Raw genomic sequence first — 16,676 nt, 5'->3', positions numbered from 1 at the left:
TCTCCCCAGTGACCTGGCAGCCCCAGGCGGAATGAGCGATTTCTGCCCCCAGGACGGTCACCTTGATTGTGATCTGGCTCTCTGCCCAGAAGTCATGGTGACCTCCTGGCACGCAGTGAGCACAGTAGAGTTGCAGGATACATGGTGCCCTCTCATGCACCCTCCGCAGAAATACTGAAGTAGGAAGGTCTTTACCGGGGACCCCGACCCCCAGCTTGGACTCCTCACTCTGTCAGCCGGTACCAACAGCCCCCACAAGGGGCGTGAACTCTCCCCACAGCCACTTGGGAGGTTATTGCAGGCAGGGGGCACTCTATGATGCGGCCAAATTCTGTGCTGCCTACTGTGAGGACCAATGTCCATTCACCCAAGAGTGTTGGAGCAGGAAGGTAGTGCATGCCTCTGGCCCCTATCAGCCACCCTGCTGCTGTAGCTGAAGAACAACGCTCAAGGTGCATTGTATCGGGGCCTGATCCATGCAGCTGACGAGGTTCAAACAAGGGGTCTGGAAGACAGGGGGAACCCAGTCCAGTCTGGGGTGGCCCCACCCCAGCAGTCCCTAGATGGACGGCAGCAGTCATCCGCGTCTAGAGCCCATCTCCAGCCTTAAACTATCATCGTCAGACTCCCAAAAACACTTGGATGGCAGGTCGAACAGCAGGGAAGGCTAAGCAGCATGCACCCCAAAGGTCTGATCGCAATCCCTATCAGAGGCCTGACCAGGCACCAGCGGAGTGCAGCAGTGCAGCTCCAGGCAATCAAAGGCAGTCTATGTGTGTTACTAGGCTTCGCCTCCCACAAGGGCCTCGCACCACAGGGGCGCAGGTGTGGCTTTGGGTCCTCCGGGACAGGAATTGCGGCTTTTTGGAGAACAGAGTGGTACAAAAGGGGGTGGTGATAGACAAAGCTGACTTTGCCACTGGATTCAAGCAAGCCTGGCTGAAGACTGCTGTAATGCCTAGGAAGCTTGATTCCGGTCCAGGGAAGGCATGGCTTGGCAGTTCGGGCTGGACTGTTCCCATGAGGCACAGGGTCAGACTGATTTGCATATGGCCATGTCTGAACTGGGGTGGCAGAGTGGGCTAAAGAACGGTGATGGATTAAACCCAGATCTCTTGACTGGGTGTGAGTGTTTGATTGGTTCAGATGCTCCGTCCATCACCACCCCTTTTGTACTGCTTTTTGGAGAACAGGCCATGCTCTGCAGTGCCTCTTTTCCATCAGACCACGATTAAAGACCTGGCTGGCCAGATTATGTAGGATTATTAGGTGAGGTGGCGCAGTGCTTTATTCAGCTTTGTCCACCATGTTCCCCTGCAGTCACCCTTCCTTCCAATATTTGTATTTTTAAATATTTGTGGGATGGGCTTTTCCCCCAATCAATATTATTAAAGTATGTAGTTACATTTGTGCAATTGATTTTAGCAGGACAGAGTGAATAGTTTGTTCCTAGTCTTAGTGGTGACGTTTAGTGTTTATCCATTGTTTCTGTTATGAAGCATGTACATTAACAGAAGAAAAACATGCTACAGCATTGATCTGGCATTGTTCTTTTCTTTTTTGCTTTAAGCATATTTTCTGAAAAGGAGGCTTCTTCATCTTTGTAAAAACCCTGCTGGAGGTAGCCCCCTTATGTAGGGAGGTTTACAGAGCTGTCTGAGGAGTATGAGTTTCTGCGCCTTTAAAGTTTTCCAAAATTGGATCAAAGCGTTGACTCAATAACTTGGAGCGGAGTCCCAATGAAAAGCTTGATTGAAATCTAGACAATGGGTATTGGCGGCTAATGGAGGTACCTAGAGTAGGTTCAGGGAGGGCAAGCCACTGGGTTAGGGCAGTCACACTTTTTTGCAAGGGGCTGAAAATTCCACATTTAATGTTGAAGAAAATCAAATATCTTGTTACTTATTGCCCAAGTCGAGTGACTTTGATAAAGTTACTAAACCTGCAAGGCTTTCGCTTGGCCTGGTTTTTTTAAACTATGACTACAATATATATTATAGGTACAGGCTTTTTTTTCCAGACGTGTTGCTTTAATTTCCATCACCTAATTAAGTAGTTTTTCAGAGAATGTTTAGGACATTTGTATTGCCCCATCTCTATTCCCTTTCAGATGCAAGACTGGCATATGATTGATTCTGTCCCAGACCATCCAGCGTTTTAGAGGTGATGCCGTCATGCAGGTGACTGTGCACAGCACTACTAAATTCTCAGTCGCTGGTCTGCCATGTGAGCCAATCTGAAGCAGGCTTGCTTAATCTATTAGGTGACTGTCAAATACCCAGCCATACTGCTTTTTAAAGAATGAAACTTGCATGTGTGAAGCTATTCATCAGTCCAGCTTGCCTCCTAGAGGTGATGATATTTGATTGTCTACACTCTGAAGTTTGCCAGTCTTTCAGAGATCATTTCGTGGCATGTACTGCAGTGTTGTCTGGTTGCCCCAAAACATGTGTGACACCATCAACCAGCCTGGGCCTATTTGGCAGCAACATTCTACGTTCAGTGGTTTGAGGTTTTGCCTTTTTACTTCAGAACTGTGGGTTTGAAAGACACCGGCATGGAAAGATGCTGTTCTATTATGTAGAGTTTTGTATAGTACTACATTGACACCAGGACAGCCTTGGTGGGACTTAAGTTTGAATTGAGTGTGATCATGGTGGAGAGTACTTCATTAAATATGTGTAAGAATCAGTGTTTGTACTTCTGTTAAAAAAAATAGACTGGTAAAGCGCCTATGACTAATGTGGTGCCAGACTTGTTGCTCCATTTTTTTGATCTGAATATGAAGGAAACTGCTTCAGGCAATGTGCCTGCACGCTGCCCTTGGGCATTTGTGAATAAACTCCATGCTTCCACTGAGTTACACGTGTTTTACCCTTTCTGTATTTTTTCTTTAACTTGGACAGTGCTTTGCTTCTTCATTGGTACCCGTGTGCTCAGTACCCACTTCAACATACTTAAAATCTGAGAGTTTGGAGATTTAACTGAGGCACAAATGTTGATGGAAAACCCTAGATGGCAATGGGGCGGTGCCACGATAATACTTGGTGATCTAGGTCTCCTTTAAAAATATCAAATTCAGTAATTGTCCTAATGGTTTCTTCTCTTTTCTAGGGTACTTCAAGTGCCTACTTTAAAATTCAAACTAGGAACAGGAGACATAGTTTAAGATTCTTGTTAGAAAATCCACACCATCAAGGGTGTTCATAAATATTCAGCAGTGGTTGCTGTGTACCTTCAGGGACAAGGAATCATTTTACATCCTTGCCTCAGCAGAAGAGTCCCTTCGGTTGATCTGTATCTGAGGTCCTTGATAAGGGAAGCTCTGTGCATACTTATGATGCTTCTTAGGGCTTTAGACTACTGACTGCAATTCTTTTGCACCAATCTTTGTCTGTTTTTATTACTATTCATGGCTTGCTGGGAAGTGTGGTGAAGTCTCCTTTGTCCCAGATGTCACCAAATGTTGTTCCTCCTGCTCCTGTACACATGAAGAACTGCAGGAGGGTCTGACCAACTAAGGGCAATAGGATTTGTGAATCTATGAAAGACAGGAGATTGACCTACCCACAACACCAGTGTTTCTATGCTGGTGGACTATCTAGAAGGTAGCTTGCTTGGTCTCTTGTTCCTGAGTACCTCTCAGGTGGTGGTGATAAATGCCTCGGTTTGGGAATAGGTAATGCAAATTAATCGCCTTTTAGTACAGGGTCTGTGGGTGGAAGCTAATACAAAGTGCCTCAACAACATTCTAGAGCTGAGATGTGTGTAATTTTTAGTTCAGTAGGAGAAGAGGTTTAATGAAACTGACAGTCACTACTTGCTGTCTCAGGAAACGGGGGTGGGGAGGGGGGAGATCAGAATAATCAGTTACAAATCCTTTCACTTAGAATTGCAAACTTTGCACTTGATAGACTTCCCAAGTAGAACTGGTCCTTTCGTCTAAGCATTACTTATAGTGGTCAACAGTGAGGCATACTCCTTCAGGATTGAGCTATAGGTAGAGGTTGAGCAGAAAGGTGTTCTGAGATGGTATTTTTCTTTTTTCAGAACCAAGTTGTGAATAACACAGGAATGCTCCGTCCTCCCCAACCACCTACATCTCCCCGCAAAGGAGGGATAAATGCTTTGATTAGACAAGAATGGTTTGCACCAGGGATAACAGCTTTCACTGCACAATTCTGCTCCCAATGTCTTGTCTGTGCCCAACATGCTGAAGGTCGGTCCCCCGCTACCCATGATCACTTGCCAGTACCAGAGGGTCCCTTTACCAACCTTCAAATAGACTTCACCTACATTCCCCCAGTGAATGGATTCAAATATTTGCTGGTATGTGTGGATCAGTTTTCAAAATGGGTGGAGGCATTTGCCACTAGGAAGAATGATGCAGCAACTGTTGTGCGATGCTTGATGAAAGATATAATACCCCGATTTGGGGTCCCCCAGAGCATAAACAGTGACAGAGGGGGTGAATTTGTTGCTGCCATTGTGGAAAAGATGTGTGACTGTTTGGGAATTGAGTGGAAACTGCATGCCCCTTACTACCCACAAAGTTCAGGCCAGGTGGAGAGAATGAACTCCACAATAAAACATAAATTGGCCAAAACAACTGATGCAACAGGCATGAAATGGCCAGAGGTGCTGCCTTTAGTGCTGCATGCCATAAGAGCAACACCATCTAGAACAACTCTCTTGTCCCCACATGCGGTATTGATGGGCCGGCCTATGTCGGTGGGGTTGAGGTTGCCCCTCACAGCATTCTCAAACAAGCTGGATGCCCAGTTACTGCTGCAGGCAAAGTCATGGAGTAGTATGCCACAGGTCTTTTTCCAGAGCCATGCTGCTGTGTCGGCACATCATTTGCAATTAACCATCCTGTTGGTAGCCATGACCATAGTCCGGACCAGTCATCAGTATCTGTAATTTTCCCTGCTCCACGGAATATTTGAACTGCATTCTTAATTTGTGCCACATCCCTTGCTATGTTTCCACTTTTGTTTTACAAATAACAGCAAGAGGAATTTAATAAAACACACACCCGCCCTCCACATACCTGTGCTTGGGTACCAGAGTAAAAATTAGCACACTCGCGCCACACTCACCATATGCCTCGCTAAGACTGGGCAATCGTTTTTGTCCCGAATTTGTTATAGTAACGTCTTGCAGAAAATGCCTAATCATTGATTCATATTGTATTATATGTACACAAGTGAAAATCAGATATATAAATATATGAAGGCCTTTTCTGAAGCTAAGGTCATAGATTATATTGTATAGCATAACTAGTAGAATGAACAATACAGAGTAATTCCTTGACTCATTGGAATTATCCCTCTTATCACTGGAACCTGGCAGGTGGGGTGATCAGCAGGGAGGCCTGTTCTCATCTGAGTCCTCTGGAAGAGATTATTACTTTGTTTTGTTTCCTTCATAGGCCCAGGCTAAGATCGCTAGTGTTTTGTGACAAGACAGATTTCTGAATTCACTGTGGCTTCTCTGAAAGGTATTCAATGCTTGTGGATGTGCTCAATGGTTCCATTCAAACACCAGACTTGCAGCTCTATTCTGATCATCATCCGCTTTTGGATGAGTTGAAAGAACGCTCATTCTAGAGCTTCACACCAACTACCCACAATCGCCACAAACCCGTCACATAGCTTTGTGTGAGTATGTTGTAACACACCCATTAAGAAGCAAGGTGGAATCTGGTAGGACCTCAGAGGCATCTATTCTGCTGGACATGGTTTCTGTTCTATGGGGGTGCTGTTCAGGTGGATGCACAGGACAGCACCATTCTCTGTTTCTGTCTCTGTTTCTGTCTCTGTTTCTGTCTCTGTTTCTGTCTCTGTTTCTGTCTCTGTTTCTGTCTCTGTTTCTGTCTCTGTTTCTGTCTCTGTTTCTGTCTCTGTTTCTGTCTCTGTTTCTGTCTCTGTTTCTGTCTCTGTTTCTCTCTCTGTCTCTCTGTCTCTCTGTCTCTCTGTCTCTCTGTCTCTCTGTCTCTCTGTCTCTCTGTCTCTCTGTCTCTCTGTCTCTCTGTCTCTCTGTCTCTCTGTCTCTCTGTCTCTCTGTCTCTCTGTCTCTCTGTCTCTCTGTCTCTCTGTCTCTCTGTCTCTCTGTCTCTCTGTCTCTCTGTCTCTCTGTCTCTCTGTCTCTCTCGTTCTGTCTTTATCTCGTTCTGTCTTTATCTCGTTCTGTCTTTATCTCGTTCTGTCTTTATCTCGTTCTGTCTTTATCTCGTTCTGTCTTTATCTCGTTCTGTCTTTATCTCGTTCTGTCTTTATCTCGTTCTGTCTTTATCTCGTTCTGTCTTTATCTCGTTCTGTCTTTATCTCGTTCTGTCTTTATCTCGTTCTGTCTTTATCTCGTTCTGTCTTTCTCTTTCTCGTTCTTTCTTTCTCTTTCTCGTTCTGTCTTTCTCTTTCTCGTTCTGTCTTTCTCTTTCTCGTTCTGTCTTTCTCCTTCTCGTTCTGTCTTTCTCTTTCTCGTTCTGTCTTTCTCTTTCTCGTTCTGTCTTTCTCTTTCTCGTTCTGTCTCTCTTTCTGTCTTTCTCATTACATCTGTCGACCTTCCCAATTTTTTTTAGAAGCTAGGACCACTTGAAAGTGGTATATATTTGATGGGGCTATTTAGAAGTATGTATAAAACAACTCTTAAACAAAACATTTATAGTGTTGAGTTTAATTTCACTTTGCTGCGATAATCCCTCTGGCGAACGTCATTCGGGAAACCGGTTTACCTCCTGCATGTTGAGGTCGATAACTGGATGGAAGCCAGTTGTCTAAAGCTCGACACGGACAAGACAGAAAATTGATCTTCGGCAAGAACACCGCACAATGAGACTTCAACTGGTGGCAGACCAAACCCGACCCAGGAACCTCAGAATAATCAGGAACTGCAAACTCGACATGACTACACAAGGCAATGCCTTCGCTGCTTCTTGCTCCAACACCTTGAAGATGCTGAGGGAGGTCTTCAAATGGCTCCCAGGCAACACTAAAAAAAACTGTCACTCATGCCCTAGTCACCAGCAAGCTGGACTACGAGAACACCCTCTACGCCGGGATTACAAATCAAGTCACTAGAAGACTACAAACCATCCTGACCTCGGCAGCCAGACTCGTCCTCCACCTCCCACACAGAACTCACATCATATCATACCTTAGGGCACTACACTGGCTCCTGATACACAAACGTGCTAAATTCAGACTCTTCACACACACATTGATTTGATGGATGCCCTTCCCGTAGAGGAAGAACACTCTGTTCCGGTTAGCTTGAGTACTGCAGAACATCCAAGCAGGGTCAGAGATGGAAAAAAGAAGGAAAAGAAACAATTTTTATGAAACCTGTTGCCCCCTCACCTATTGTGAGAGGCAACACGAATTACAAGGGCTCCTGTACAACTGGCAATTTCCGATGAGTGAGCTACTACTTTATCTCAATCGAGACCGGTAACATTTGCCATTGTTTTCTTGAGCTTAAATAGGGAGGATGCAAACGCAGACAGTCCTTTCCTCTTGTTCCCCTGGACCTACCTCTGCGTTTGTAAACCAGGTTCATTTGTTTGTGCAAGTATTATAGTAAATTACTCTTTAATGAAAATTAGCTTTCATGTTGTAACACAATGATAACACTTGCATCAGGGAACTTAATTTAAATTGTAATTCTATTTAGAGTGCTTACCACCCCAGATGAGGCGTCGAAGCACTTTACCACAAGTAGCAGGCTACGCCGTACCCCAAAAACGATTAGTGGTGGATTAGTATTGGGAAATATGACGTAATTTGAGCAGAGGACATGCAAATCTGTTTGTTGGTTTGAATAGGATAATTGAGGGATAGAAGAAGGCAGAGTCTAGAAAGTTTTATTTGGGAGGTCATAGAGGTAGATGAGATTTTGGTTGAGTAAATGGCATAAGCATAGCATGCAACATTGTCTCTGAATTGCATTTGAAAGTAAATACGTGGTACCCTGTAAACACCAGTTTTCATCTGCTGGTCAGTGATTTAAATGGCCTTTCAAGTGAATTTTGAATTGCATTCTCCTCAAAGTTGAGCCATGAAACCCTGAGGAAGGACCACTAGCCATTCGAAACACATTGCGTTGGTAGGGTGGTGAATTTATTTCAAATGCTGCTTCACTAAACAACCTTTTATTACATTTTTTTTTTCCAGAACAAATTTGCACTTGAGGGAGAGGATGTGCACTTTACTCGTGGCATGTAAATGTTAAAATGGAATATAAATAATCAACAATTTGATAAATCCATAGCTATGCAACAAAGCCTTTTTGTGTGGGGATCTATTCAGACTTTCATTCACGTAAATGCTAGCTGCTTGAGAAGGACTCTCACGTCATAATAAACACTAGACACTGAAAAGCAATAAGAGTAACTCGCAAACAATCGGTACAGCATTGTGGATTCTGAGATAATTTCTAATATAGCACAATGTTCTTTTCGTTTTGTCACCCTCCAACATGATTTTTTTTTATTAAAACACACAAATTAATATTGCTCTGTTATTTGATTTGTGAACGAAATCTACTTCTAATGCAAGAGATTATTGGGGTTTATGAATTTGGTTAATTAGGCACGTTGCCTAAAAGGCAAAGACCTTCTGGAAAACATTCTTTCGTTAAGCTTAATTTCTGATACACTGGTTTCCCTTAAATTGTTCATCTGGCCTTTGTTTTGACTTACTGGAAATGTACAAGCCCAACATATGACCACAGTTTTATTAATTTTCAATTTCCATCAACCCCTCAGTACATTTCATTGATTGTTGAGGGCCACATACTTAGCATTACAAAGCTTCATTTCTTAACCGTTTTTTGTAATAATTCCATGTCATAAAGTGATCAAATTGGGGCGAAACCACAAATACAATATAACAATTTCGTGAATAAGATGTGTTTTATTTTATTGATTAATTTTATATTTTCTTTATTTAGACTCTTTGGAAGAACAACATCAACATCATCAAGAGAACAGCAATGGAGTTTTACGAGTCAACGTATTTTATAGTCCTTGTCCCTTCTGTGGTCATTACAGTCATTTTCCTTTTCTTTTGGCTCTTCATGAAAGAGACATCCTATGATGAAGTTTTGGCAAAGCAGAAGAAAGAGTTGAAGCTCCCACCAGCTAAGATAGATAAAAAGAGAACTGACAAGAGAAAGAATAAGAGAAAAGAAGCCCACAATGGGAACCTTCACGAGTCAGACTCTGAAAGTGCTGCGCTGGAGTTTGATTTGATGGATGCCCTTCCCGTAGAGGAAGAAAACACAGTTCCTGTTACCTTGAGTCCTGCAGAACATCCAAGCAGCCTCAGAGATAGAAAAAAGAAGGAAAAGAAACAGTCAAGACCAGTGCAGGAGGAGACAGCGGTTGGCGGTTCAAAGTATGCAGGCAAAAAAGTTGAATCAATTCCTGTTGCAAAGCAGCCAACTCCACCACTAGAAACTACTGGATCCAAGAAAAAAGCTGCGCAAAAGAAACAGACACAGACCAGAGGTATTTCATATTGCAAATCTTAATGTGGAATTAAGACACATGAATAACAGAGCTAATATTGTGTCTACAATTCTCTTGTTAGGAACCATTTTTGTATCTAGTTTTTCAAGTTCTGGTTTTGTCTCAGTGCAACTGAGGTTTGCAGAAATAGAATTGGCTCTGAAACCCATGTGAAATTGCCTGCTTGAGTACATGTTATTGTGTTAGTACAATAATGATACATACATTGCATTGGAAAACAGTGAGTTATCAAGCAAGATGGGGCAATTATTTTCCATGGTGGATCAATCCTACATCACATATACCCTACTGGGATTCACTCTACATCTGGTTGGAAAGTATTAATTGCTACTCCTGCCATTGGCCTGTTCTACTGTGTCTCCTGTCCCTTCACTAAATGAATGTCCATTAATACAATCATGGGCTTCCCTGGCACTATTCAGAATTATGTGTTACCCAGCCACTTTTAGTGTGCTTTTATGGATGTCTTTTGCCTGTTTTGGCTGCTCATGCCAATATGATTGTTCCCCAGGCGCTAGCCTCTGTTCTTCCCATCAGTTGTTTTTGTAGCCTAGTGAGTGTTTAATTTTCTGCCGCTCCGCCCCAATCTTTGGAGTTCACCCAGCCAATTGTTTATGGGAGATGTCCATGTTGAATCTTAACGGTCTCAACTAGTTCCTTACTCTGAAGAAGCCCAGAGCAGCCTTCGGCTCACATACTAACAGCTAGATAGGAAAGTGACAGGATAGACTTTCAGGATCCTTACTTACATTTGCTCATCCTGAACGTGCATAGGATGTACCCTTGGTTCATGGTGGTAAACAATCACAACCAGGGTGTAACACCACCATTTTTCTCTCCGTGTTGTTTCTAGGACGTTTGCAAATATCATGAAGCCTGAGGCAGTGGTTCCTGTCTCAGCAGATGGTTCAAAGGCACCCAGGAATATCTAATTCCGACATCCAGTGTTGGTGCTAACTTTACTTGGGCACTAAATCTAGAGACCCTGGATATGTATTGACTATCGGTGAACTGGCCATACTTCAGTTTTAAGTTCAAAGGGCTAAATCTGACCTCGAGCCTGACAAAGGCTTTCCCTGTCCCAGTAAGGGTGGTCTACGAATGATGAGATCCAGTTGGTAATGGTCAGTGCATTCAGAACTGGACTCGAAACCAAAATCAGCCCTGGCAAAACTGTTATTCATGCCTGAAGGACCCTATTAAAGTCACGTATTCTTGCAGTTTGGTGCTGGTTTAAAGTTATGCAAGCCAATCCTGCTCTGAAATCAACCCCAAAACCTGAACCCCACTGAAAAATGTCAGAGTGGCAGAATGGCCATTCCAGGCCTCTACACTGCCATTATTACAGGCCTCCTGCTTCAATAAACATGAGGGCACAACTTGTCTCCATACCATTAGCCACAGTGTTGTGAGACAAAATACCAAGAAAACCTCAGGCTTTCCAGTTAAGCAACTTTTTTATGGGCCTCGCCTTATGTTTGTTGTCCACATCATTGGAACTGTAGGCATTCCCGAGGTGGTTTAAGGTCAAGTCCTGAAACTTGAACACGTCTCAGACTACCTGCGCATGATCTCCATTTTAGGCAAAGCTCTGGAACTTGCCTGCATATTTTCACCCCCTCTTCCCAAATATTCCCCCTCAGCTGTCGTACCTTATACAGTGTAATGATGGACAGGTACATGTAATAATGTTTCAAATCCATACCCGCAAATTCGGCACTCTTTTTTGCTGTTTGAAAACTGGATCCCAGGAAACAATTATAGCAGCCAAAAAACACAACCTGATGCATTATGGAAATAGGTATGAGGGACAAAGATTAGGTTGTATACAAAATTCTTCGCTGTCCCAAATTGAGTTTAAGGTTGTTTGGAAGTCACACAATATCCTCATCCCATTATTTTTTTGGGGTCCAAGTGTAAGAGTGATGAATGCAAATATGATGAGCTCAGGTGTTTTTAAATGTAGCTTTGCTCATTTTCCATATCTGCTGTATCTGGATGTGTTTACCTTTCTCTGTAGCATTATTTCTGAAGGTATGTATCCATAAGAAGTCCTTACTTAGTAACGGAATGCTCTAAATGTAGCTGTGATTGATACATTTTTGATCTTCCATCAAGCGCACAATCTGTACAAAGCACATTGTACTATATCAAATCTTATTTGTGCTAAATCACTTGCCCCATACTTTTTCGCATGGTTACCCATCTCCCCATTCTTAAAGGATGCAAAGAATGTGCATGCTTCACTTTATTATAGACTCCTGCTGGACTTTGCAGACAAATATTTAGACTTATGATGTCCGCTTTGTTTCTAATGGTTACTAGTGGTCTTCTGCTGTCACCATCACCCCATCTAACCTTAGGTTCAAGTAATTGTTCACCCACAAAAAACAGGTATTGTTGATTTTGCGCCCCAGCACAACTGTTACACTATTTTTCTTGCCCAGTTTTTTCTCCAGGAAATCTTTTTTTGTATTGATCAAGGGTTTCAAGAAGGCACTGCAGGCCAACGTGGTGTTACCAGCAAAACAGCATAATAGAGCACGTCTATGTGCACCTGATCGAACTTGGGTGGAAATGTTCTTGCCTCATTCAATGCTTTCCTAATATCTGCTGTATATAAATTAAACGGAGGTACTAGTACATACCCACTTGAATCCTGTGTTAGTATAAACAATGTATTCAATGCCCCACCCTTATTTGGACCCAAGTGGCTGAGTACAGGTTCATAATTGCTGAAAACCAATGTCTTTGGTTTTGCCCAGTAATGGAGCTTAACCATTTTAGCCTTTAGTTACCCGAGTCCATTAAATGTGCCTTTTTTAAATTTCAGGTGAAGGATGAATCCCCTTTTATTGCACTTGATAGAGTAGTTTAATCAGCAAGAGTGGTAGAAGGAGTTCAAGCTAACCGGAAAGTAGTCAGAATATTCTTTAAATAGACTGGCTTGGATATCCTCAGGACCCAAAGCACCATGCAAAATTGATAACCAAATAAGTTTTGAAATCAGGAGGAAAATAATTGCTACTCAAAGCGAAAAGTTGACCTAGATCAATGGGGAGACACAATTTCTTTAGACATTTAATACAAGTCTGTAATATGGTATTATTCTCTTTTTGTGGTGCACTGGGCGTATCTTGCCATTTTATATATTCCCAGAACTTACTTGTATCACTTTCCTTGACCATTGCGCAGTTTACTCCCAGGAATGGACAACATCACTCAATCTATTTTGCCGCCTCCTTTCCAATAGAAATGCAAGATTAAGATTGCATACCCAGAGAAGAAATTCTTTGCGAACTTCCATTGTCTTGGTATATATAGGCTCTGTATAGGGCTGGCACGTGGAGCAGATGCCTGCAATTACATCTTTTGAGAGTTGGTCTCTGATCAATGGTTTGCGACCATAGTTGCTTTCAGAAACTAATGATTTATTTATTTATTTATTTATTGACATTTGTTGAGCGCGGCGAATACCCGTAGGCGTCTCGGCGCTGACTTAGGGGATGGATCAGTATTTAAAAAGACCTTACAAGAGTAGCACTATTGGCCAAATAACCAAGTCTTAAGTTGTTTGCGAAATATAAAGAGGGAAGGGCTGGTCCTAATGTGAAGAGGAAGGGTGTTCCAAAGTTTGGGGGCGGCAACCAGAAATCGCCTGTCACCCCAAGTGACTGTTCTATGGGGCAACAGGGTCAGAGCTGATTTGCATAAAGCCATTATCTGACCCAGGGTGGTGTGGAGTGCAAAAAAACGATGGATTTGGGCCCAGATCTTTTGACTGGGGGAGTGTGTGACATTGATCCACATTCAGTCCATCACTTGTTGTTTTTTGTTCTAGTACGAGGCACAACTAGGTGGTTGTGATGAGAGGAACGAAGGGAACGGGTTGGGATATAGTGATCAAGATTGTGTTTAAGAAAGTGGGGGCCTTGGTTATTGAGAGCCTTGTAAAGAATACACAATGATTTAAATTTGATGCGGCTGCGTATCGGCAGCCAGTGGAGTTCCCTGATAGTGTTTGAAACCGATGCAAACTTGGGAAGTCCCGCCAGCATCCGGGCGGCAGCATTTTGGATTGACTGCATCTTGTTAGTCACCCGGGATTGTGCATTTAGGAATAGAGCATTACAATAGTCCAGTGCAGACAGGACTAGTGAGCTGACCAGAGTTCTCCCAGCAGTGTCAGGTAGGTAAGGTAGTATTTTCCTGATCATTCTGAGTTTCATATGGGCAGTTGCAGCAGTCTTGTTGGCGTGTGCCATAAAATTTAGACCTGCATCAAAGGTGATGCCCAGATTTCTAACTTTAAGAGCTGGGCTGGGAGGAGTTCCAAACGATGATGGCCACCATACTGGTGACCAGCCCGGAGAAAGGTGACCGAAGATGACCACTTCAGTTTTATCTGAATTAAGTTTGAGACAGTTCGTGGCCATCCAGTCACCTATGGCCACCATTCCCCTGGTGAATAACTTGGCCACTTCTTCCCCGTCCCCTTTGATGGCCAGTACCAATTGGGTGTCGTCGGCGTAGGAGGTCAGGCTCATCCCAAAAGCTTTGATGACACTAGCAAGGTCCGACACGTAGATGTTGAAGAGTGTCGGACTTAGGGACGAGCCTTGGGGGACCCCACATGGCAAGGACACCTTGGAAGATTGGTATGGTCCAAGGGATACCGCCTGAGTTCTGTTGGCCAAAAATGATACAAGTAGGTCTAACGCTGTTTCCTGGACACCTAATCGTTCGACACGGTCGGCCAAGATCTTGTGGTCGACCGTGTCGAAGGCCGCAGAGAGATCCAACAGGACCAAGACTGCTGTCCCCCCCTGATCTCGTATGGCTCGGATATCGTCTGCCGCTTTTAGGAGGGCGGTCTCCGTGCCATGACATTTGCGAAAACCGAACTGAGTGTTGTCGAGCAGCTGGTACCGCTCAACAAACTCCGACAATTGTTGGTTCATACCTTTTTCTATGACCTTGGCCAGGAAGGGGAGACTGGCTATCGGCCGATAGTTTTTTAGTTCATCTTTGTTAAGATTGGCTTTTTTTAGTAGGGGTTTAACCAACGTGTGTTTCGAGGAGGCAGGGAAAATGCCCGATCTGAACACAGCGTTACAGACCTGTGTAATGACCGGAATCAGCGTGTCCATAACTGGTGTAAGCACTTTCAGCGGGCAAGGATCCAGTGCTGACCCTGTTTTAATCCTTGAAATGAGGCTCTGCGTCTGGTCCATAGTAAGGTCAGCGAAGCGTGTAATTATATTGTCACGCGGTGTAAGAGGAAGGGGATGTGGATTGATATTAGTGTTTAAAGAAAAAGCCTGGAAGATCTCATTGACTTTCTTGAAAAAAAAATCGGATAGGTCATCGCAGAGATGTTGTGAAGGAGGGGGTGTGAGATCCTGCGTGCCGCCTGACAAACGCTTGGTTATATCAAATAGCTCCTTACATGAGTTTTTTGCCTTGTCTATTTGTTCGGCATAGTAGGCTTTTTTTGCCTCCGCAATCATATGTTTGCAACGATTGAGGGACTCTTTATATAGTATTTTACTCTCGGGGTCATAGTGCTTTCGCCAGAGTCTTTCTCTTTGTTTGTTAGTTTGTTTCTGCTTTTTAAGTTCGTCAGAAAACCAGGGTGCGCTGGGGGAAACTCGATTCTGGGAAACAGATTTTAGTGGCACTAGCTCCTGTGTGGCCTGGCTGAGCCAGTTATGAAACTGATCTGTGGCAACACTGGGATCGTTAGACACCAGAGGCGGAGTTCTTACCAGGAGAGTATTAAGAGTCTCCGGGTTTAGGTCTTTCCACGCCCTCACCTGTTTGGGGGCATGGTTAACTGCTCGCGTCTTGGGGGTGTCTGGAATGGCTAACTTGCTTAATATGGCATGGTGGTCGGTCCATGGCATAGGAAGGAGCGCTAGGATATGCAATGTCTCCAGGTTGGTAAATATGCCGTCGAGGGTATGACCGGCCTCATGGGTGGGGGCAGAAATAGGTTGATGCAACCCTAACATTTCCATGTCCGATAAGAGACAAGCTGTATCGGCATCGCTGGCCTTTTCGAGGTGGAAATTGAAATCCCCTAGCACCATGCATTGATCATCAAGTGCTATGGATTCCAATATCGACCCCAAGCTGGATAAGAAGGGGGCACGTGCTCCTGGTGGGCGATATATCAGTACGCCTTTGAGGTTGAAAAGGGGAGTAAGTTGAATACTGAACATTATCGCTTCACAGGTAGTAGATGGTATAGATGTGGTCCTAATAGGGAGATTATCTCTGGAGATAATGGCAACCCCGCCTCCTCTCTGGCCTATTCTGTCCTGCCTATGTATCGTGAAACCTCTGGGGACCGCTATGACTAAGTCAGGGTCTGATGCGCCATCCAACCAGGTTTCCGTTATGAACAGCAGATCTAGGTGGGAGTCTAGTATAAGATCCGAGATTTCTTGCCTGTGTCTGCACATAGAACGCGCATTAATAAGTGCTAAGATGAAGGTGGCATTAGGAGAGGACGGATAGGTGGGAGCCTTAATCCCAGTGTTCGCAATATTCATAGAAAAGGTACAATGTGAGCAGTAGAGGGAATAAGGAACATTGGAGTAGGTACCTGGATCATATCTGTGACATTTACTGCTTGGTGGCCGTAGTGCCGTAAGAAATGCCGGCGTATAGATCAGTCTAGATGTGGAGGCGGGGGGACTGGCACCCAGCGCGGGCCAAGCGCGGACGGGCGCAGACGGGCTGGACTTAGGCAGATGCAGAATATTGAGACACGGAAAGACATGGGGATGTCCCCTTCATGTCCCGTGACCTTTCTATTTACAGAAAGTTGCAAAGTGTCCCTTTTTGTGGGTAGCCGGGGATTTTGGGCCCGAGCTCAGACGGCATGTAGAAAAACCTACCAACCATAGACCTTTTGGAAAACTAGACAACCAGGGCATTCCATTCTGTGGATCCCAGAAGGTTTACGAGGACTTCCATTGACATAGGTTTAATCCGTTTTTTGCCGGCAGTAGGCTCAGCCACACAAGTGGGGCAGTGTTTTTATTGGGACAAATGGGGTATCTCTGGGGTATCCCTGGGCGGTAGCAATGTTGTGTATCCCGCCGGTCCCCAGATTTTTCCATCCCAGAAATCTAAT

The 16,676-nt window shown here is 44.0% G+C and overlaps 1 protein-coding gene across 16 annotated transcripts in view; it reads left to right on the top strand.

Annotated features, from left to right (window-relative positions):
- Window positions 1-16,676, top strand: part of KTN1 (kinectin 1) — a 447,380-nt gene that overhangs the window by 55,369 nt on the left and 375,335 nt on the right. For all 16 annotated transcript variants that reach the window (XM_078659859.1, XM_078659855.1, XM_078659854.1 and 13 more), the window contains exon 2: window positions 8,953-9,511. In XM_078659859.1, coding sequence (XP_078515985.1) covers window positions 8,995-9,511 — 517 coding nt within the window. In that variant the 5' untranslated portion in view covers window positions 8,953-8,994. The remainder of the gene's footprint in view (window positions 1-8,952; window positions 9,512-16,676) is intronic.

This window comes from Lissotriton helveticus, chromosome 9 (genome assembly GCF_964261635.1).
Source record: "Lissotriton helveticus chromosome 9, aLisHel1.1, whole genome shotgun sequence".
NCBI lineage: Eukaryota > Metazoa > Chordata > Amphibia > Caudata > Salamandridae > Lissotriton > Lissotriton helveticus.
Note: the sequence above shows the minus strand (reverse complement) of the source record. Positions and strands in the feature narration are given on the sequence as shown.